Source organism: Podarcis liolepis (assembly GCF_965112155.1).
Source record: "Podarcis liolepis genome assembly, chromosome: 3".
NCBI lineage: Eukaryota > Metazoa > Chordata > Lepidosauria > Squamata > Lacertidae > Podarcis > Podarcis liolepis.
This window is the reverse complement of record NC_139557.1, coordinates 121,027,152-121,050,697: the sequence shown is the minus strand read 5'-3', so window position 1 is coordinate 121,050,697 and position 23,546 is coordinate 121,027,152. Positions and strand designations below refer to the sequence as shown.

At 47.9% G+C, this 23,546-nt stretch overlaps 2 protein-coding genes across 9 annotated transcripts in view; one reads left to right on the top strand and one right to left on the bottom strand.

Moving 5' to 3' along the window:
- INTS9 (integrator complex subunit 9) overlaps positions 1-20,767 on the bottom strand; it is a 66,213-nt gene extending 45,446 nt beyond the window's left edge. Inside the window, exons 1-6 of the mRNA XM_083494412.1 lie at positions 20,608-20,767; positions 14,893-15,020; positions 11,156-11,216; positions 9,106-9,168; positions 2,825-2,964; positions 43-129 (exon numbers count right to left, since the gene is read on the bottom strand). Coding sequence (XP_083350538.1) covers positions 43-129; positions 2,825-2,964; positions 9,106-9,168; positions 11,156-11,216; positions 14,893-15,020; positions 20,608-20,616 — 488 coding nt within the window. The 5' untranslated portion in view covers positions 20,617-20,767. The remainder of the gene's footprint in view (positions 1-42; positions 130-2,824; positions 2,965-9,105; positions 9,169-11,155; positions 11,217-14,892; positions 15,021-20,607) is intronic.
- A 180-nt stretch (positions 20,768-20,947) lies between these two features.
- HMBOX1 (homeobox containing 1) overlaps positions 20,948-23,546 on the top strand; it is a 144,022-nt gene continuing 141,423 nt past the window's right edge. For 7 of the 8 annotated variants that reach the window (XR_014523570.1, XR_014523571.1, XR_014523572.1 and 4 more), the window contains exon 1: positions 20,949-21,326. The gene's annotated coding sequence lies outside the window, so the exon portion shown is untranslated. Of the gene's footprint in view, positions 21,327-23,546 lie in introns of all 8 variants that reach the window. The other variant, XR_014523569.1, reaches the window with a different exon arrangement.

Below are 23,546 nucleotides of genomic sequence, written 5' to 3'. Positions count from 1 at the left end.
GGGGAGTGCCCCCCGGGGACACCCCCCCCTTCCCATCCTTACCTTTGCACTTCCTTATTCTTCCACATGGAGGCAGACTGAGCCTTGGGCACCCGCTCAATGAAGTTGACCAGCTCCTCCATCAGAAGCCTGCAGAGAGGAGCAACTGTTAGAATTCTTGCTCCAGTCAGATGCTAGAGAGAGAGGGAGCCATGTTGCAGTGCTCCATGTGTGCTTATATGTAAATAAATAATAATAATAATAATAATAATAATAATAATAATAATAATAATAATAATAATTTATACCCCAACCATCTGGCTGGGTTTCCCCAGCCACTCTGGGCGGCTTCCAGCAAAACACTAAAATACAATAACCTATTAAACATTAAAAGCTTCCCTAAACAGGGCTGTCTTCAGATGTCTTCTAAAAGTCTGGTAGTTGTTGTTCTCTTTGACATCTGGTGGGAGGGCGTTGCACAGGGAGGGCGCCACTACCGAGAAGGCCCTCTGCCTGGTTCCCTGTAACTTGGCTTCTCGCAATGAGGGAACCGCCAGAAGGCCCTCGGAGCTGGACCTCAGTGTCCAGGTAGAACGATGGGGGTGGAGACGCTCCTTCAGGTATACAGGGCAGAGGCCGTTTAGGGCTTTAAAGGTCAGCACCAACACTTTGAATTGTGCTCAAAAACATACTGGGAGGCAGCGTAGCTCTTTCAAGACTGCTGTTATATGGTCTCGGCGGCCGTTCCCAGTCACCAGTCTGGCTGCTGCATTCTGGATTAGTTGTAGTTTCCGGGTCACCTTCAAAGGTAGCCCCACGTAGAGCGCATTGCAGTAGTCCAAGCGAGAGTTAACTAGAGCATGCACCACTCTGGCGAGACAGTCTGCAGGCAGGTAGGGTCTCAGCCTGCGTACCAGATGGAGCTGATAAACAGCTGCGCTGGACACACAATTAACCTGCGCCTCTATGGACAGCTGTGAGTCCAGAATGGCTCCCAGGCTGCGCACCTGGTCCTTCAGGGGCACAGTTACCCCATTCAGGACCAGGGAGTCCTCCCCACCAGCCCGACCCGTACCCCAAAAACAATACTTCTGTCTTGTCAGGATTCAATCTCAATCTGTTAGCCGTCATCCATCCTCCAACCATAAAGTAGATTAGACAAAATGCTGAGTTGCTGAGGTCTGTTACGCAAACTGCGAAGACTCTGTGGATCCCTAAGTGTGCCGGTGTCTGTTGGCATTGGTCGCTGTGATGTTCGGGCAGGAGAAAGCTTTTGAAGCTCCCGAACGAACGACCAGGAGGGCGAGAACATGCCAGTTGGGCATGTGTCTCTGCCAGGGTCCTACTCGAGAGTAGGTCGAGCTCCTGACAGCAACAGCAGCAGCAGCAGCAAGAAAAGGCTCAGATCTCAGCCACAAGGACAAAAGACAGGTGGTTTTGATGGCACACCGGAACTGCTCTCCCCATTTCCAAAGGTGTGGGGGCAGGTCCCCTTGTGTAGCCAAGATGTCCAGACTCAAGTGATAGGCATCAGCTGACTCGGTGGGACCCCATGACGGGCAGAGGTATAAAAAAATATTTTGGGGGGGAACACCCTTAAGGGTGGGGTAAGAATTCCCAAAACAACGGAGGGTGGTCGCAGAATGCTAACTGATCCCTGCAACCAATGTTATTCCTACTCAGAGTAGACGTTTTGAAATGAATAAACATGACTATCTTAACTACAACTTACCGTATTTTTCACTCCATAAGATGCACCTTTTTAGAAAGAGGGGAGGGGAGATAAGGGATGCTAGCAATAAAGGAGGCTGCCTGGGAAGGGGGAGGTAAAGACAGCCAACTTGCAAAGGGGGGAAACAGGAAGACTAAAGCAATAAGGAGAGAAGTTAGAAGAAAAGGAGGAGCAAAAAACTGCTCCAGCTAAGGAAAAGACACTAAGGGGGTGTTGAAAAGGAAGCAGCTGATCGGCAAGCGATCGGGGAGAGAGATAAGGGATGCTAGCGATAAAGGAGGCTGCCTGGGAGGGGGGAGGTAAAAGCACATGGATCCTCAGGATTTTTGCATTGGGCTACCCCAAACTCCATGTCAAATCACATATCATGTCTGTGGCCACAGAATGAATCACAAAAATCATACATCCACTGTTTCATTCAGAATATTTTTTTTCTTGTTTTCCTCCTCTAAAAACTAGGTGCGTCTTATGGAGCAAAATATTTGGTAGTTCCATGCAAACCAGAGTACCTTCAAGGTGGGCAGGTTTCACATACTGCAATTTTTTTGTTGCGGGTCTCACTTGTAGAAGAAGAAGAGTAGAAGAGTTTGGATTTGATATCCCGCTTTATCACTACCCAAAGGAGTCTCAAAGCGGCTAACAATCTCCTTTTCCCTTCCTCCCCCACAACAAATGCTCTGTGAGGTGAGCGGGGCTGAGAGACTTCAGAGAAGTGGGTCACCCAGCAGCTGCATATGGAGGAGCGGGGAAGCGAACCCGGTTCACCAGATTACGAGACTACCGCTCTTAACCACTACACCACACTGTGCTGCCCACCACGGAAGCAGCTGCAGAGGTTTTCTGTGAGCGCAACACCGTCTAGCACCATTTAATCGCTCTGCCCAGGCCTGCCAAACAGAGGAACCTGAATTGACTCATGACATTCAGGAAGAGCGGAGTCAAGCATGCAGTGCACACACTTAAAGCCGCGAAGAAGAACTTCCTTGGCTCGCTCTCAGCCGCGTCTTAAAAGCCTCTCAAGAACATTAGAGAGGCAACACTCCTCTTCCCCGTGTCGTCCTCTACATCCTTCCCCGAAGGCGAGGAGATAAAATGAGGCTTTCCCCCCCTCACCTGCCAATTTGAACTGTCGGCTCGGTGGCGTAGACGGTTCCGGTGAACCCGGTGTGCTCCGTAATGTAGGGCAAGGCCATCATGCAGTGGTAGTTTGAGATCAGGATGACGTCCACCGTCGACAGGTCAATCAGCTCCATCTGAAAACAGAGAGCGTAAGTGTGGCCTCCCAGGTGTGTGACATTATACTGGGTTCATAAGGAAAGGGTTAACTAATTGTAAAATGACTAATCAATGGGAGCCCGAGGAGCAGAATTAACTGTGTACAGTGGTGCCTCGCAAGACGAAAAGAATCCGTCTAGCGGTTTTTTCATCTTGCGAAGCAAGCCCATTGACGGATTAGCGGATTAGCGCTATTAGCGGCTATTAGCGGCTTTTAGCGGCTTATCTGCTGATCGGATCAGCTGATAAGCAGCTTAGCGGCTTAGAAAAGGGGGGGGAACCCGCAGGAACTCGCAAGGCATTGTCGTCTTGCGAAGCAAGCCCATAGGAGATTCGTTTTGCGAAGCACCTCCAAAACGGAAAACCCTTTCGTCTAGTGGGTTTTCCGTCTTGCGAGGCATTCGTCTTGCGGGGCACCACTGTATAAGGTTTAAGCACAGAGGTTTTTGGGAGAAATAGAGTTCGGGTGGTTGAGAAGACAGTCTGGAGTTAGACAAGACAGAGAAGAGAAGGCTGTGGTTGGGCTGGTCTGGTGTGAGAGAGGGAGAGAATTTGTTAAGAGGAATCAGTCAAACAGTTGAGATAATCAGTCAGAAGGTATAGGCCGGTAAAGAAACTAAAGTTAAGATACCGACAGGAATATTATCTGAGAAACCATAACTTTGTTAATGTTTGTAAAATAAACTTGTTTTTTTTTTGTTCACTTTTAACAACTGCTTGGACTCAGTGTTTTACCCGTGAGTTAGGGATGCGCTGTGGGTTAAACCACGTAGCCTAGGATTTGCCGATCAGAAGGTTGGCGGTTCGAATCCCCGCGACGGGGTGAGCTCCCGTTGCTCGGTCCCTGCTCCTGCCCACCTAGGAGTTCGAAAGCACGTCAAAGTGCAAGTAGATAAATAGGTACCGCTCTGGCAGGAAGGTCAATGGCGTTTCCGTGCGCTGCTCTGGTCCGCCAGAAGCGGCTTAGTCCTGCTGGCAACATGACCCGGAAGCTGTACGCCGGCTCCCTCGGCCAATAAAGCGAAATGAGCGCCGCAACTCCAGAGTCGGCCACGACTGGACCTAATGGTCAGGGGTCCTTTACCTTTTAATGGGTTGGTGGCAGCACGGAAGCGAGCTGGGATCAATAGACCGTTAAATGTCCGGGGACCCTGTGTGATCGCCACAGTAAGGCGCTGTTGGGAAACGCAGCCTCCTAAAAAAGTCTTCTCCCTCCCTCAGAATGGAAGAGGAGGCTATTGAGCCCAGCATGCTGCCCCCACTGTGGCCAACCGGGTGCCTGTGCAGAACCCGCAAGGAGGATTCGAACCCAAGAGCAACTCTCGCCCTCCTGTGGTTTGCAGCAACTGGTACCCCAGAAGCGCTGCTGCCTCCAACTGCGAAGGCAGAGTGTTGCCATCCAGGCTGGTGGCCATCGATAGCCCTCTCCTCCTCCATGAGTTGGTCCAATCCTCTTCTAAAGCCATCCAGTTTGGTGGCCATTCCTGCCTCTTGTGGCAAGGAGTTCCACAGTTTAACTATGGCATTGTGTGAATAAATGCTTCCTTTCACCTGTCCTGAACCTTCCAACATTCAGCATCATTGGATTTCCCGGCGTTAGGATTCGAACCCTGGTCTCCCAGGTCTTAGTCCAGTACATTGACAACTACACTGCTCAGGGTGTAGTGAGGGCCCAGCAATGCTCTGCTTCTGACATGACTTTCCCCTTTTCTCCAGATTTCCTCAGACTAGGTCTCACTCTCGTTTCCGCTCCTTTGGCCCTATTGAGTGGTTTCCCTCCTTCTTGGGCCTGTTTGACCCTGGGGTCCACCCAGGGGCCCATCGCAAGTAGATCGTGAGACCCTTACTCTCCGGGTTGTGGGTTCGAGTCCCACGTTGGGCAAAATATTCCTGCATTTCAAGGGGTTGGGCTAGGTGACCCTTCCAACTCGACGATTCTGTGATTCTATCCAAGGGGCCAAGATTTCTGAGATGAAAAGCTGAGAGGAGGCAACGTTTAGAAGGGGAGGTGGGAAGCAGCTGAAAGGCAAGGCCTGAGGCCTCAAGGATGGCCTAGAATCTCAAATATAAATTTGACTTCTAATGGTCAGGTTATAATTGTCACATTTGGGGCTGGAACTAAACCTGTCCAGACTCTTCTTCAGGCAGAGGAATAGGTAGGTAGGGTCAGCCAAGGTCAGAGGAGGAGACAAAATGATTTTTTGCATCCCCGTAACAGGAACTGTAATTGGAAATATTTACTGGTAAGGCTATAACCCCCGATTATGTTGGTCTGGAAAACTTACCAGAAACTTAAACCTCTAACTCAGTTATTATGGAGCAGCTAATGGGATTCAATAGTCATCAAGTGGAAAAATTATCTTCCCATCGATTCGAAGGTAACAGCCGAGAAATGGGTCAACATGGCTGCTCAAAAAACGGCGGCTCAAAAAGTCCCACGGCGGCTAACTTAAGACCTGATGGTTCTTTTGCTTTTTTAGGGGAGGTGGGGCGGGGGGGGGGGAGAAGAGAGGCCTTCAGTCCACAAAGAAAATGGAAAACTGGGTGGGAGGTGGAATGAAATAAGAGCATCTGTCGGAACCCACAACCCAGAGACTGGGCAATGGAATCATAGAATTGCAGAGCTGCGATGGATCATCTAGTCCCATGGGTAGGCAAACTAAGGCCCGGGGGCCGGATTCGGCCCAATCGTCTTCTAAATCTGGCCTGCAGACGGTCCGGGAATCAGCATGTTTTTACATGAGTAGAATGTGTCCTTTTATTTAAAATGCATCTCTGGGTTATTTGTGGGGCCTACAGCAAGACACTGGGAGCTCTCCCAGGACCTTATAGGCACCCTGGGTCTTGCTGGGTGGGACATTGGCTGGCTCCCCCTGGCAGCCTCAAGCTCCTGCCAAACGCATCACAGAGGAGCGCATGGCATGGCTCACTGACTGGAAGAGCAAACAGGTCCGCTCCAAACGGCAACTTTTTGTTGCAGCGTCCCACTTGCATTCCCTGGGCTCTCTGTCCTTCTCCCGTCCTGTCAGGAAGTTCATTCTGCATGGACTGGTTGTTTTGTTATGTGCACATGGCTTTAGATACCCATTAGGTCACGAAATTAAAAGACGCCTGCTTCTTGGGAGAAAAGCAGTGACAAACCTAGACACCATCTGAAAAAGCACATCACCTTGCCAACACAGGTCCATATAGTTAAAGCTATGATTTTCCCAGTAGCGATGTATGGAAGCGAGAGCTGGACCATAAAGAAGGCTGATCGCCAAAGAATGGATGCTTTTGAATTCTGGTGCTGGAGGAGACTCTTGAGAGTCCCAAGGATTGCAAGAAGATCAAACCGATCCATTCTGAAGGAAATCAGCCCGGAGTGCTCACTGGAAAGACAGATCCTGAAGCTGAGGCTCCAATACTTTGGCCACCTCAGGAGAAGAGAAGACTCCCTGGAAAAGACCCTGATGTTGGGAAAGATGGAGGGCACAAGGAGAAGGGGACGACAGAGGACGAGATGGTGGGACAGTGTTCTCGAATCTACCAGCAGGAGTTTGGCCAAACTGCGGGAGGCAGTGGAAGACAGAAGTGCCTGGCGTGCTCTGGTCCAGGGGGTCACGAACAGTTGGACACGACTAAACAACAACAGGTCCATAAATTACCATATAGCATATATTCAACACAAAAAACAGTGACGTTGTTGACAAAGGACAACTGGAGATATAAAGGGCCCCATTACCTCCAGTAGCCTAGGGCCTCATCAAACCTAAATCCGGCCCTGATCTGGCTGCCCACTGTGAGAATGGGATGCTGGTCTGGGTGGGCCACTGGCCTGATCCTGCAGGCTCTCCATATGTTCTCAGGAAGCCTCTGGTCCCATTTGCTCGGGACAGTGTGCTGCGACAAGCCACGCGTCTCAAGCAGAGAAACACACCTGTTGCTTGATCTTAAAGCGCTGGTGTCGTGGATTGAAATCTGGGGACTTCTGCATGCCATGCAGGGGGTGGCTGGTGTTAGTTTCTGTTTATGCCACTGTGCAGCGCTCTTGGAGTCAGAAGACCCTGTTTTGCATTCCAGAGAGCAACTCCCCAGTGGGACTGGTAGGGCGGATTGCAAGGAGATTAACAGTAGGTGGCGCTAGAGACACTGGGAGGCAGCAGAGCCTGCTGATTCTGGGTTCGCCTCCATCTTCCTCGCCTCTGCTGAGTCCTGCAAGGGCAACACTGAGACTGAGTGGGAGGCTGACTGCCCCCTGGACAGGTAAAATCTGTAGTCCAATCCCCTGCAATGCAGGAACCTTTTGCCCAAAGTGGGATTTGAACCCACAGCCCTGAGATTAAGAGTCTCATGCTCAACCAGCTGATGGAATTTCTGAGACAGATAAATGAGGCAAATAGTAGATTACACTGTCCAAGCAAAGAAAATAAGGATGGGGAATGGCAGATGAAGGTGATTGACTACATGGAATTGGCAGAAATGACTGGCAGAATCTGAGAACAGGGAGAAGAGTCGGTGAAAGAAGACTGGAAGAAATTCAAAGACTACTTACAGAAACATTGTAAAATTAATGAATGTTAGAAGGATGTTGGATAGAAACTAAGCGGTTTCCAGCTGTAATGTTTTAAGAGATATGAAAAAAAAAGGTTTCACAAATGGGTAAAAGTTTAATGGTAAGGATTTGCTGAACTAACAAATTGAACTGGAATACAAAGAAGGGAGGTACGAAGAGGTCCGAGGAAATAAGTGTATGGAAGTTATGTTATTGAAAATTAATGTGTGTTTTTAACTGTTTTTTTATTTTGTATGTTTATTTTTCCTTTTTTGTTATATTTTGAAAACTTTCAATAAATATCTTTAAAAAAAAAAAAGGATGGGGAGACAGGGGATGGGAAGAGACCCCCCCCCCATTCCCAACAACCCACATAAGCGGCCATCAGTTCATGGAAACGGAAGGTGTCTGAATGCCAGCCACCTCCCTGTTGAGAAGCCTTGGCTGGTACAAAAAAAGGTCCAAAATGATTTCGTTCTTAGGAATGAGGTGCATTCAAGTGTCCAAATTACATATACCATATTTTTCGCTCTATAGGACGCACTTTTCCCCCTCCAAAAATGAAGGGGAAATGTGTGTGCGTCCTATGGGGCGAATGCAGGCTTTCGCTGAAGCCTGGAGAACGAGAGGAGAGGGAGTTCCCGCCGGGCTCCGAAGGCTTGCGAATAGCAGCCTGCAGCCTGCAGCCTGGGGAGGACAGTGCCAACTCCCGCTGCGCTCACCGGGCTTCAGGCAGCCATCCGCAAGCCTTCTGAGCGCGGCAGGAGTTCCGCGGCTAAAAACGAAGCCAAGACAGTGAGCGGGATCCATCCCACTTGCTGTCTTGGCTTCTGCCAAAGCTGCGTGCATCTTCTCCCAGCTGGAGAGGTTGTGCGCGGCTAAAGAGGAGGCCAAGGCAGCCAGCGGGATGGATCCTGCTTGCTATCTTGGCTTCTTTGCTCTTTGGGGCTGGGGGGGGGAAATAATTTTTTTTCTTTTACCCCCCCCTTAAAAACTAGGTGCGCCCTATGGTCTGGTGCAACCTATGGAGCGAAAAATACGGTATATTGGCCAGGTGAGGAGCTGGAACACCAGCAGGTTTTGGGAAAGCCGTTCTCTCTTTCAGCCCCAGGCAACTCAGCAGCACAGACAAAATAAAACAACTTTAGCCCACCTCACAGGGTTGTTTGTGACAATCCCCGAGATAATATATGTAATGCTCCTTTCTGGAAAGCACTATATAAAGCGCTGAGTGTTATTATTTTGCACACTCAGTAAGCTGCTGTGTCTCCCTTAAGGGGCCCGCAGCGAAATAAATGTTCAAAAAACAGCCATCGTTTGCAGTTCCGCTTTCCCTCAAATTGCAACAGGAGCTGTAAGTGGCTTGAGAAATGGATCGGAACATCCATTGGGCATTATTTCAAAAAGAGCCTCCCGTGAAACGTGTGTTTTCTCCAAAGCGAGGAGGATGGCTCCTCCGACTGCTGCAAGCCTCTTTGAAATCAATGGAGGGAAGGAGTGGGTTCGAGAACCCCTTGATGATTCCAGCTGGGGACCAAAAGTGGGGTGGTCACGGTCTGGCACCCAGGATCCTGCGAAGACTCACCTCCGGCAAGCAGAACTCTGGGACGGAATCCACAAACGCCCGGCCGGCACAGTCTTTCAGCTCCTGGGAAATGGGAGGGGAGGAGAAGAGAGAAGACCCTCAGCTGAAAAGGAAGAAATCTGAGGCTAGGAGACAGAGAGGGCAGCAGAGGACCACACTCTGGGCTTCACCTGCCGGCGCTTATAGGCCGTGATGGCCAAACAGCTTGTAAGCTGCATCCGAACATCCGGCCATTGCAAAGGGCTGTAGCTGAATGGACGGACACCTGCCAATCCTGATACGCTCCTCAGGCCTGGCATCGGAGGCAGGCAAGGTTGGGAATCTGCTGCAGATCTTGCTCAGGGTCTGCCGAAAATCAGGGCCGCCCCGTTCTCTCCCGGAAATCTCCACCAAACCTCTCTTTCCCTCGGCACTTCCTTCCTTCCCCACATTCTGTACTTTCACTCCGTCGGGTTTGGAGATGGAAACCGCCCTGCGAGTTCCAACAGACATCCACATTAATATTCTCCCAGGCCTGTTAAATTAGTCTTTCTCCCTTTGCTCCGTCCGACGAGTTGGTTGCTGCGCATGCAAATAGGTCTGAGATGAGATGGGAGCAATGGCTGCTTAGACAACGAAAGCAGTGATGTCTCTCAGCAATCAAATGATGCTTGCACTATGCTGCTGTACAGTTCTCTACACGGGGAAAAGGGTTTTTTTTTGGGGGGGAGCTCCCCCCCCAAAGTTAAAGGTTGCATGTTTACCAAACAGTGCATTACCTTCTCTACAGTGTATCCCCCTGGCTTCAGCTCTTAAGAAATTCTAGCAATTTTTGGCAAGTTCTAACAAACGAGCAATTACTTCAAATGGCAGGAGGCGCTTAACCTCATCCAGATATGTTAAAAGGTGAATTATGGGTAGGCTGGGTGAATTTCAATGCCTCCTCCAGTCTTAAAAACAAGAGACAAAGCACCCACCTTTGACCCCAGACTCCCGGCTGTGCGGAGAACTGGTCAGTTCATTTGTCATTCTAAGCAAGCGCAACGGTCAATATAAGAAGCGCAGCAGGATTCATAATTGAAGGAGCCCACTACAGGCAGCGCCTCCGAGAGGCTTCCGATGCGATTGTGGAACTCATCGTACCCATGCGGCTGACGGGGCTTCTTGCAATGTTCAGGGATGCAACATACGACGCGACTTGTGCATTCCCTGTGACAACAGGATGCTGGACTAGGTGGGCCTGACCCTGCAGACACTTCTTAGTTTCTTAAGAATTCCCTCCAAAGTCTCCAACAGAGTCCAGGGGGAAAGCATGAGGGGCGAGGAGACATTTCAGTGACACCTTGGTTCTCAAACGCCTTGGTACTCAAACAACTTGGAACCCAACACTGCAAACCTGGAAGTAAGTATTCTGGTTTGCGAACTTTTTTCAGAAGCCGAACATGCTCTGTTTTGAGTGTTACGCTTCCGATTTGAGTGCCACAATTCCGTTTTGGGTGTTACGTTGAGGTCTGTCTGTTTTTGGTATTTATTTTGTGTTTCTGTTTTTGTCGCTTTTCTTGTTTTTGTTTTTGTGACTGTTTGGAACCCAGTTCAGCTACTGATTGATTGTGTGACTGCAGTACAATGTTTATTTTCTTTCATTTTATGGAATGGTCTCGTAAGATAGTAAAATTCATGTTAAATTGTTGTTTTAGGGGTTGCTTTTTAAAGTCTGGAACGGATTAATCCATTTTGCATTACTTTCTATGGGAAAGCGCGCCTTGGTTTTGGAACACTTTGGTTTTGGAACGGACTTCCAGAACGGAATAAGTTTGAGAACCAAGGTACCACTGTATTCTTTTTGCAAAAAATATTCTTTTTTGGAAATAATAATATTTTATTAATAATTTTGTAAAAGACAGGGCTAAGAATCATAAAGAGCAGGACTTAAAGGATTTGGCCTGCAAATGCAATTGCTTTTGGCAACGCTCTTGCTTTTCTCCCCAGTTAAATCAGAGTTTGTCCAAGCTCAACGGTGCTGGCTAATTAGCCAGGCTCGCTGAAAAGCCCAATCCCAGTTGTACATTACCTTGTCTAGAAAAGTGCTCCCATCCTTTAAGATCCAACCAGGGAGCTTGGATAGCCTTGGACTACAGGAAAAGAAAAAGAAGAAAGCTGTGTTAATGGGTTTTATGGCAAAATCAGCACCCATTTTCAGAGAACGGTATAATATGACCTCCAGGTATAGGGCAGTATAAAAATTATTATTATTATTATTATTAAAGTTATTGCTGCTCCACGTACATTTCACAAACGCAGCACAGCTAAGTCACCTTTCTCCAACATTGTGTCCTCCAGATGTTTCAGGCTGCAACTCGTAGTAGACTCAGCCAGATCATAAAAAATGATTTAAAATTTTGTAAATATTAAGCCCAGACAGAGCCACGACTGAGCTTTAATACTTCCATTAATGGATTAAATTTTAAATCCTGGAAAGCCAACAGCTTCCAAACAGTTTTCAAGGGCAGCCCCTACATGCAACACATTGCAGTAGTCTAACCTTTCCGCTCCATTCCTATTAGTATTATAATTTATTAATAAAAATTTAAAAAATCAACAATTGTACAGTAGCACCTTATAGACCAACTAAGTTTGTTCTGGTAAAAGCTTTCGTGTGCATGCACACTTCTTCAGAAACACCAGAACAAACTTAGTTGGTCTATAACAGGCTTCCTCAACCTTGGCCCTCCAGATGTTTTTGGCCTACAACTCCCATGATCCCTAGCTAGCAGGACCAGTGGTCAGGGATGATGGGAAGTGTAGTCTCAAAACATCTGGAGGGCCGAGGTTGAGGAAGCCTGGTCCATAAGGTGCTACTGGACAATTTTTGATTTTTTTGATTTTTATTTTGACTGTGTCAGACCAACAAGGCTACCCTACCTGAATCTATAATTTATTAAATTTGTATTCCACCCTTCATCCATAGATCTCAGAGAGATTCCTACTAGGAGCCTTGGAAGGAAAGCGATCATGGCCTCCAGGGTTTCGTGATACAGAGGTAAAGGGAAGCTGAGTGCAGTTGGAGATGCTTCAAGTTGTGAGAAAGGAGATTCCAACTAAACATTTGGAAAAAACCTTCTGGCAGTAAGAGCTGTTTGACAGTGGAACAGACTCCCACAAGAGGTGGTGGACCTTTTAAGCAGAGGTTGGGTGGCCATCTGCCATGGATGCTTTAGCTGAGATTCCTGCATCAAAACAGATTGTACTAAATGACTTCTGGGGTGCCTTCTAACTCTATGATCTATGCAAGGAGTTGAGAAGGAGCAGAGCAAGGCTCTGTACCATTGAGACTACCTCCTCCATCACAGCCACCATGCCAGGACACCACGAAAAGGGGTGGCAGAAAAGGGGTACCAGCAACATCTGGGGGGACATAGGTTTCTTCACACCTGGAATAAACACATACAGTGAGGGGGGAAAGTTCTTTGATCCCCTGCTAAATTTGCCCATTTGCACTCCGACGAAGAAATGACCAGTCCATAATTTTAATGGTTGGTTTATTGTAGCTGTGAGAGACAGAATAACAACAGGAAAACCCCCAGAAACCCAGAAGACAAAAGTCAGAAATTGAGGAGTGGGACAAAATACCTCCTGAGATGTGTGCAAACCTGGTGGCCACCTACAAGAAACATCTGACCTCTGTAATTGCCAACAAGGGTTTTGCCACCAAGTACTGAGTCACCTTCTGCAAAGGGATCAAATACTTATTTCACTCATTCTAATGCGCATCAGTCTCTGACTTTTGTCTTCTGGGTTTCTGGGGGTTTTCCTGTTGTTATTCTGTCTCTCACAGCTACAGTAAACCTACCATTAAAATTATGGACTGGTCATTTCTTTGTCAGGGGGCAAATTTAGCAGGAGATCAAATACTCCCTCACTGTACTCTTTAAAGAGAGAAGAAGATGAAGAGGTGAGCTGCTCGCCCAGGAACTTTACGCTCCTCCCCGATAAGCACAAGATGTTCCCTTTCGATGATGCAATATACAAGAGGGGAGGGGGAGGGCGGGTGATCAACGTCTCCCGCGATATGGAGGCTCTCTTCCCAGAAGCCTCCCAAATAAAGCAACTCTCGCCGACGGGCTCCTGACAGTGTAATGAAGTGATTGATTAATCCTAAATAGCTCGACACGACACATAAATAAAACAAGCAAATGTGACGCTCCTCCAGACAGGAAAGGTTAACAGCCTCCCTGCGACTGGGTTTCAGCATCTCCGCAGTCGGATTCTGTTACAGGAGGAGAAGTTTCGATTCTTCAACCTGCTTCCCAGAACCACGTACAGGCTGCTTACGAAAGTGAAAATTAGTTCTGGTGGTGGTGCGATCACATCTACTACTATTAATTATTATTTGTATTAATTACTATTATTATTATTATTATCTGTTATTATTAATCACCCACCCTTTACCCTAAGGTCTCAGGGCAGGTTACAGTTAGGTAAAGGTAACGGGACCCCTGACCATTAGGTCCAGTCGTGGCCGACTCTGGGGTTGTGGCGCTCATCTCGCTTTATTGGCCAAGGGAGCCGGCGTACAGCTTCCGGGTCATGTGGCCAGCATGACTCAGCCGCTTCTGGCAAACCAGAGCAGCGCACGGAAATGCTGTTTACCTTCCCGCTGGAGCAGTACCTATTTATCTACTTGCACTTTGGCGTGCTTTTCGAACTGCTAAGTGGGCAAGAGCTGGGGCCGAGCAATGGGAGCTCACCCCGTCGCGGGGATTTGAACCGCCGACCTTCTGATCGGCAAGTCCTAGGCTCTGTGGTTTAACCCACAGCGCCACCTGCGTCCCCATAGGTTACAGTTAAAAACAACTTACGATCACAAAAAGGAAGCTAGGAATCTGTACAGGCAGCTCTCCACGTGGGAGCAATCTGCTTGTACGGTCCGAAAGTCAGGGCATCCATGGTCTGAAGGGACATGCTTAGCACATAAGAAGAGCTCTGTTGGATCAGGCCAACGGCCCATGTAGTCCGGAGGCATAACATGAGTTGCCGCTGCCCGTGTCGGGGCAAGTGTTGCATCCTGCCCCCCCCCGGTGGACTGGGCAGCAGTCAGCCCCTTTGCCAGCCGGCGTCTAATCAAGGGAGACTCTCCTTGCAAACTAGCCCCAACCTGGGAGCAGTGATAAGGCAGAGAAATGCGAAGCCAGGAGCACCCCTGGCCGCTTGCCCTCCCGTGACAGCCATCTCAGTTGCTTCGTTTGAGCTGTGGCAAGGATTTCCCAACGCACAGGAATCGGGACCCATCGGGAGTCCCACTTCCTTTTCTGATTATGTTGAAGATCCTGTAACATATCTACTTTTTAATTTGTGGGGTGGGCTGGTGTGTGTCTGGGAGGGGGAGATATACGCCTGGCAAGCTTGCACTTTCCTCCTGCCTCCCATTTATCTCTCCTTGCCTGAAGAAGCCAGAAAAGATGACAGATCTGTGACCTCACTTGCGCTGAGCTGCTGCCGCAATACTTTACTGAAGCTTAGAATAAATTATCTGGAAAACCGAATCGATAAATCCATAAACCGTTTTCCATCTACTGAGCCAAAGGACGTTATTTTGATAAAGGGAATTTTTAAGTGGACTAAGTCTATTTATGCTATCGGGCAATGCTGCGGGCTCATTTGAAAAAAAACCTCCTTTCCCAGGCAAGCCAGCTCTGGGCTTTCCTCCCAGAAAGAATGCCCTCACCCCCTAAACTTCTCCCTCCCCAAAATCTAGCTTACGAAGCGAAAAGCAGAACCGGAAAGCGTGCGAGGAGCCTCGGGACATACCTCTGGACCAAAGGCAGGGGCAGAAAGTTGAGCGTCGAGGTCATATCCAGCCCACAGTCGAGCATAATGGTGGTCGATTTGAATTTGAGGACGTTGCATGGTAGCGTTGGGTGTCCAGACAGGCAGTACTAAGGGAATGAGATGGGATCCAATAAATGACCAATAAAAGCAAAAGGAATTCACAGGCCTGGAAGGGAGGAAGAAGCTTTGCCAACCAGTCTGCTGCCCAAGAATCCTTGCCATATTTTAAATAATCTCATAATGGTTCAAGGTTAGCATGACCTGCTTCCCATTCTCTTTGACACTTATTCACTGAGCAAAATTTACTTATTCACTGAGCAAAATTTCTGGTTTCGCCAGAAGTGGCTTAGTCATGCTGGCCACTTGACCCAGAAAAACTGGCTGCGGACAAACGTCAGCTCCCTCGGCCAGTAAAGCGAGATGAGTGCCGCAACACCAGAGTCGTTCGCGACTGGACCTAATGGTCGGGGGTCCCTTTACCTTTAACTTTTTATGTTTCTGAGCACAATTCAAAGTGTTGGTGCTGACCTTGAAACCCCTAAACAGCCTCGGCCCAGTATACCTGAAGGAGCATCTCCACCCCCATCGTTCTGCCCAGACACTGAGGTCCAGCTCTGTGGGCCTTTTGGCGGTTCCCTCCCTACGAAAAGTGAGGTTACAGGGAACCAGGCAGAGGGCCTTCTCGGTGGTGGCACCCGCCCTGTGGAACGCCCTCCCATCAGATGTCAAGGAAATAAACAACTATCTGACTTTTAGGAAACACCTGAAGGCAGCCCTGTTTAGGGAAGCTTTTAATGTCTGACGTTTTATTGTGCTTTTAATACTCTGTTGCGAGCCGCCCGGGCGGGGGCATTACAGATGTTAGTCTGATCAACCATGGCGACAGAAGTGATTTAATAATGGAACATTTTCACATTTGTTATTAGAAACTTCCTAGTGATTCCATCTCATGAAAAGTATTAATAGAAAGGGCGAGTCACACACAACAGAAATGCTGCTCAGATTTATTAGTCTATATTCTTATTACATGTGTGGCAATGATGCTCCTTTCACTGCAGTGATAGCTGCAGTGATGGCTGAAAATGTTCAGCAACTTAGCGAATGGAGCTCCTTTCAGTCCAGGTTTTGTGAGGGAAGGGGATGTTGTCAGTTTGGATGGGACACTTCTCCGGATGGGAAAGGATTTGATCTGGTGTTTAGGATACTGCCTTTCGCTTGGGCTTAGAACCTCAATGTCAGAGGCTGGACTCAGCTTCACTGAAGGATCCTGGTATCTCACTCCAGATGCAACATTACCCAGAGATTGGTGTAAGGTCAGGGGCTTCTGGTCCTCCTCTGATGAGGAGACCCTGGACTGAGGCATAGCACCCATCCCTTGTCTAGACCCTAAGAGTCGTGGCTTCTCCTATCACGGCAGCCTCATGACTTGGAAAATCTAAAGGGAACACTGACCGTTAGGTCCAGTCGCGGACGACTCTGGGGTTGCGGTGCTCATCTCGCTTTACTGGCCAAGGGAGCCGGCGTACAGCTTCCAGGTCATGTGGCCAGCATGACTAATGCCGCTTCTGGCGAACCAGAGCAGCGTGCGGAAACGCCATTTACCTTCCCTACTTGAACTTTGACACACTTTCGAACTGCTAGGTTGGCAAGAGCAGGGACCGATCAACGGGAGCTTATCCCGTTGTGGGGATTCGAACCGCCGACCTTCTGATTGGCAAGCCCTAGGCTCTGTGGTTTAACCCACAGTACCACCTGTGTCCCTGGGAAATCTAAGAGGGGTGCAAAAAAGAGGGGCGAAGTACTTTAAACTGTACTTTTAATTCTGTTGGGAGCTGCCCAGAGTGGTTGGGAAAATTCAGCCAGATGGGCAGGGTATAAATGATAAATTATTATATTATTATTCTTATTGTTAAAGCAGAAGGAGCAGAGCTCAGTTTCACAATTTGGTCTGAACTAACTGAGCCACTAGAACTTTGCAAAGAAAAAGAACCCTTTTGCAAAGATCAGGATCACCAGAAACTACGTACTAACAGAAACAGCTGGAGTGCAAGATATACCGTTCTCGGGTCTATCGCCAAAAGCCTTGGTTGGCAGAAGAGGGCAGGAAATAAGACCAAGTGTTTGTTCAAAGTTTGGGCAGTCAGATGCCTGGGGACAACCTTGCAGAAGAGGCAGGTTCATGCAACCACTTAAGAGGTATTGATGGGAACATAGGTTGACGCTAAGCGGAAAAGCATTACCCATCGCCCTAGATGGAAAAGAGGGAACTCTTGATATGGGAGGAGATCTCGATCGCTGACCGTGCCAAGTCCAAAGCAGAGAAGGCTGGCTTATTCCCTTAAGTACGTTACCAGAGAGCTCTTTGAGACTCAAATAATACCAAACGCATGAAATCAGAATATGCAAACATGGGTGCATTTGTGCGCGAGGGAGAAAAATCAAAATGCAAACACGGTGAGAGTCAAGGCAAAGAGAATGATGGCAACAAGCCCTAAGCCACTTGCTGGTGAAATCACTCCAGGATAAGGCAGCAAACATTCTATACTGGGTAGAACACACATTTTTTAAAATAAAAAAAATGTTTCATTTTCTCAAGTTCTATGGTTAGGACTTTCGATTTAAAACAAGAATTACATACGGCATTTATGAACGACCATATAGCAGAAATACACAATAATCACACACAGAGAGAAATAATAGGAAAGGGGGGCATGACACAAACAGCACACAATTCACACATCATCCTATGCCTGCTTACTCTGAAATAAACCTCACCGTGTTTGATACGGCTTAAAAGGTAAAGGTAAAGGGACCCCTGACCGTTAGGTCCAGTCGTGGTCGACTCTGGGGTTGCGGCGCTCATCTGGCTTTATTGGCCGAGGGAGCCAGCGTACATGTGGCCAGCATGACTAAGTCGCTTCTGGCGAACCAGAGCAGCGCACGGAAACGCCGTTTACCTTCCCGCCGGAGTGGTACCTATTTATCTACTTGCACTTTGACGTGCTTTCGAACTGCTAGGTTGGCAGGAGCAGGGACAGAGCAACGGGAGCTCACCCCGTTGCGGGGATTCGAACCGCCAACCTTCCGGTAGGCAAGCCCTAGGCTCTGTGGTTTAACCCACAGCACCACCCCCGTCTTGATAGGGCTTACTCCTTTGCAAATCTGTTGCGGCCATTAAATAGAGAGTAAAATTCACACCAGGGATCAGGAACCTCCAGATGCTATCCTGACTCTCTTGCAATTAAATTGCCCGGGGTTCCCCCCAGACTTGAGGGGTTCAAACATTATGAAAGGGGGGGAGAAAACCCTCTCTCCTCCTCCTCCTCCTCCTGTGTGTTTAAGATTGTAAACCCGTGGGGAATGATTTGTGCTGCAGTTTACTTTTTGCAAAGCCCCTAGACATTTTAAAGCATTTCAATGATAATGATAATATCACAGAATTGTAGGGGTTGGCCATGAGGGTCATTTAGTCCAACCCCCTGCAATGCAGGAATCTTTCACCTAACATGGGATTCGAACCCACAACCCCAACCTTATGAGACTCGTGCTCTACTGACTGAGCTATCCCAGCATAATAATAATCAGCACAAATGCTATGATAGAAGATCAGGGGTGTCTTTCAACGTTAAATCTTTGCTGTAAGGAACCCTCAGATGTGAAGTTCTCTGTTGGATTTTGGACTATGAGTATGTATTATTACACCGCGGGTTCCTTGTGGAAGCAATGGCTGTTCATCCGGTTTGTTTCTGGTGGAGAGGCAAAGTGTTTTCACATGTGAGAATTAAATTAGCTTTACTTAAAGTGAGAAAGCACATGCGATTTTAAAATAGCTCTCTTCCCCAATGTCTTCTGCAATGGCTTAAATAAAAATATGCATCTTCCAGGATCAAAGTCAGGGTAGTGATGTTAAATTATCGAGAATAACCTTTTGGAGAATATTACTGAGAATATTTTCGATTAATGAGAATATTAGAGAATTTTCATTTAAAATAGGAGAATATTCATTTTAATGCACTGAAAATGATATAATTTTAACGCATTGAAAATGATATAATTAGTTAATATGCATGTTTATTCATGGGTAAACTTGTTCAGATGGCAACCAAAAACTGTACAGATACTTTTATTCAATGGGGCAATGCAGTGAATTCAAATTCTTTGATTTTTTTGCACCAAACCTGAACTCAAAACTTCAACATGAATGACTCATGTTAATCACTAAGTCTGCCACTAACCATATTATAGCTACTTTCTGTAAAAAAAAAAACAAACTACACTGTATGGCCAAGGGTATAGAACTGCTAAGAATAAGGTCACACCAAAATAGAAAAAAGGCTATTACATATAATTGAAATACATATGAATTCAAATGTTCATCAAATTAAATGAATAGCATTTTTAAAACTAAAAAATAAATAATAACTTTTCTGTAGCTCACTTTTCAGAACTGCCAGTGGTGAATGACAGAATGCCCAGTAAGGTAACTGGATTAAAAAATAAATAAATCATTATTCATTACTTGCACCGGCAATATCACAGCTTGACTTATTATTTACCAGATTTTTAAAATGTGGTTTGTAAAACTGGTTCTTACATTAGAATTTAGTTTGTGCAGAATATTCTCCGGAGAATTTTCTAGCAGAGAATATTCTCGAGAATATTCTCATTCTTGAGACTATTCTCTGCAGAATATTCTCACCTCACATCACTAAGTCAGGGTCCATCTAGCCTAGCAACCTGCTCCTAATAGCGGCCAGCCGGACTCTTCTGGAAAGCCCTCAAGGAGGACAGATGGCCAACAGCTCTCCTACTGCTTGTCTCCAACACCAAATTCTTGGAGGTAGACTGCTCCCAATGTGGAGGTTCCACTGAGATACAGTGGTACCTCGGGTTAAGTACTTAATTTGTTCCGGAGGTCCGTTCTTAACCTGAAGCACCACTTTAGCTAATGGGGCCTCCCGCTGCCGCCACACTGCTGCTGTGCGATTTCTGTTCTCATCCTGAAGCAAAGTTCTTAACCCGAGGTACTATTTCTCAGTTAGCGGAGTCCGTAACCTGAAGCATCTGTAACCTGAAGCGTCTGTAACCCGAGGTACCACTGTATTGTGATTTCCCCTCTGCAGATGTACCACTGGTCCTGTTGTCCTTTACAAATCTGCCTCACCTTCCCTTAAAGCAGGGAATGGGGAAAATGTGGATCTCCAGATTTTGGGAGACTGCAATTCTCATAATCCCTGGCCATTGCCAGTGCTGGCTGTGGACGATGAGAGTTGGGAAGTCAACATCAGGAGGGGCCGCATTTCTGCTTTAATGCCATCTTGTAGCAGGGAGTTCCACAAGCTGCTCGTGTTTTGCATGAAATACTTGCGTTTGAATTTATGACACATGACAAGAACAATATGCGACAGACACTAAAATGGTGATTTCTTTGGAGTCGTGCAGCTACTATAAAACCTGAGGCTTATGATTCCCCCTTCTTTATAGGAAAGCTGCCAGATTCTGAGCCACAGCATCCCTGCCAGGTGGCCTCCGAGGAAGAAATGAGGCTCTTTCTTCTATATATGAATAATAATAGCCTCCAGATTAAATCTCCCCACCCTCAGGGGAGCCGAGGTCCACCTCGCAGGGCTGCAGGGCGCGTGTGTGTCCCCCTCATGCCGGTCCCCCGCCTCCCCACCAGCCTCCCCAACTCACCAGCTTCATGCTTCACCCGGCTGTTATTTGCAGAGGACCGGCCCCTTTCCCGGCCTAGGCCTCTCCCCCCGCAAAGCACGCTGGGATATGTAGTCTCCCTATGGTGCCCTCATCCTTCTGTCCCCAATGAAGTCATGGGCAGCCGGCCGAAGAGCATGCCGGGAACCGTAGTCCCCTCCTGGCTGCGTTTCCCCCCGGCGCCAACCTGCTCCTCGCTCTCCCGTCTCCTGCCGCCTCATTGGCGCGGCGGCGGCGGCGGCGCGCGGGGGCCGCCGGGAGCCGTAGTCCCCGCCCGCCGGGTCTGCGCCGGCCCCCTTGGGGATGGAGGACTACAAATCCCAGGGCCTCCCCGCGGCGGCAGGTGGGAGCTTGGATGTTGATATTAACATGGCGCTTGTCAGACAGACAAAGGCAGCCAGTCTGGTCTGATTGAGCTCAGAGGGGAGCAGGGAGGAGTGGGAGGGGTTTTTTCCCCTTCTCTTCCTTGGGGGGCGCCAGGGGGAGCTGGGGCTGGGGGCTTGCAGGGCTTTGCACACACCCCTGGGCACACTGCCCCCCCTCATTTTATTTTTGCAGACCCCCCCTGCAAGGAAAAGGGGGAGGAGAAACCCACCAAGCCAGCCTCTTTCCTTTTCTGCATTTTGGGAGCCACCCCCCCTCACCCCCCAACTCCTGCCGTTCAATGGTCAAGTGGAGAAGGAAGGAAGCGGGATCCAAAGGTGAGTTGTCCTCTGGGTAGGGAAGGGCATGATCTGGGGTGGGGAGTTGGGGGGTGGGAGTGATCTTGCAAAAGGGGAGAGGAAAAGTGGGGCATGACTTCCACCACCTCTTCCTCCCCCCCCCATTCACCTCTTTTTGGGGGTTCTGGTAGGAGCGATTCATTGCAACCTTTGGGAGTTAGGAGGGGTGGGGTGGGAGGGAGGTGGCAAAATATGCACCCTAAGTAACTTTTGTGGCGTATGAGAATTTTTAAGAGTCAATGGAAAGAGGGGGAATGTTTTTCCTTCTGAGTTTTGTGTGTGGCGAGGAAGTCTTTTGCAAATAGCTTTTTTTAAAAAAGAGGGGGTATTTCTTATTTATTTAATTTTTTTGGTGGGGAAGTTTTTAAAAAGGAATACAGGCGCCCCTTTCTTTCCCCTTGAAAGGTCTGATTTGGGGGCAAAAAGAGGTGGGGATGAAATGCCTAGATGGGTGCTTGCTCATGATCACTTATCACTGGTTCCTAGTTGCCTCTTATCTCACTTTAGCCATCCTTTTGGGAGGCAGGCAAAGTGAAATGAAAGCTTGGATTAATCGTCTTGATGTGCTCGTATGTCTTGAGTGGTTCCGGTGGTCCTGAACTGGGTTGAGATACTGTTGTCGATGATACCGATCGTGTTTATTCTGGATTATTTCCTTGAAAGGGAAGATGTGATGTTGTCTGGATTTTACTTTCCGTTTTCCCCTCCCAAGCATCTGAAAACCTTAGGCTTAAGGGAGCCCTGGTAATCTTTGCATTGAATTAGCCAGGCAAAGCCACGCCAGTCTGACATGATTGTTTCCTAACAAATGTGTTCTTGCTTAGGTCAAGGTGGTGATCCCTCAGGGCATGAGAAAAGTCAAACAGGGATGCTCTCTCCTTCAGTGCAAACCACATGAACAAAAAAAACCTGTTTTGCATGATGTGTGGGATTTGCATGACTTGTGTGTGATGATGGCAGGATGGTTTCTGCCTGCTACTTTACGGCTAGGGTTTGCTGGGATCTTAGGAGCGAGACCAATGACAAATTCCTTTTTGATGATCTTGCAGGGCAGCTGTCTTCATCTTGACAGTCCTAGTGCTTTTCAGAGTGCCTGAAATGGGGAATTATTATTATGTTAAGAAATGAAAATAAGGATATAAGGTTGGGAGGTTGGGTTTCATGTCTGCCAAGTCTTGCTGGGGAATTGGTCTCAGTGCCGACTGGGGCAACTGATGCTCTGCTTACAGGCAGTTTAGCTAAAGGTGCATTAATCTCAAACTTTCGTATTCCTATTGCCTTGAGTGCACTAAAACGAGCTGAAATATTTTGACCTCGCTGAGTTGTGGACAGGAGGCAGGGAAGGTTTTTGACACACAGCACTTGTTCTGAAGAAGCCGTTCTCTATTTTTTCCTTTTCTTTTTGGCATGATGAGAATGTTAGTATGCAAAATGTGCACAGGTTGAAAAGGGAGAAGGTGCTTCTTAAGGTTGCTGATGGGGTCTGTGTCAGGATACCTGAGACACTGAGGCTAAAACATCCTCCTCAAAGAAGTGAGAATGACAAGCAGAAGGTGTGAACTGTTTCTGCCTCCAGACCTTCAGAGGGAGGGGTTGGGATCCGCTATGGGAATATTGGCTTGGAACAGGAGAAATGAATGCCTTAGCCTTAAGGATTGTGCGGCACTTGGATGTCATGCGATTTTCGTCCCCTTTTACTCACGTAATATTGCTGATTCAGACCTCTTTTGGAACATGGGTAAAGGCTGCTTTCTGCGCTTTGCACCTCACATGTTTCTGGGACTGGTCACCAGCACCTAAAATCTGATGCAAGCACCTAGGAGTTTTGAAAGTTTCCCTTCCCCACCTCTCAGAAAGTTAAGTGCCTCAAAATCCAGTGGGACGGATTTCAAGACCTATCCTTCCAGGCTGTGTGAGGATACTGTAAATGAACCATTGTGGTACCTTGAGGGAAGGGCTGAACTTGAGCCTGCGAGGTTCTGTTTCAGATCCAATGCAGTCAGGGATTCGCTGGGACTTTAGCTCCAGCTAAAGAGCCCACTCCCCTACAAATCCCATTCTAGGTCACAATCTGAAACCCACTGACCTGAGATTAAGCCCCATGGAAATCAGAAGGATTTACTTATATGCATATGCATGGTTAGGATTGCACTGTTAGCCATGAGATCATTAGCAGTGCAGTCCTATTCATGTTTACTC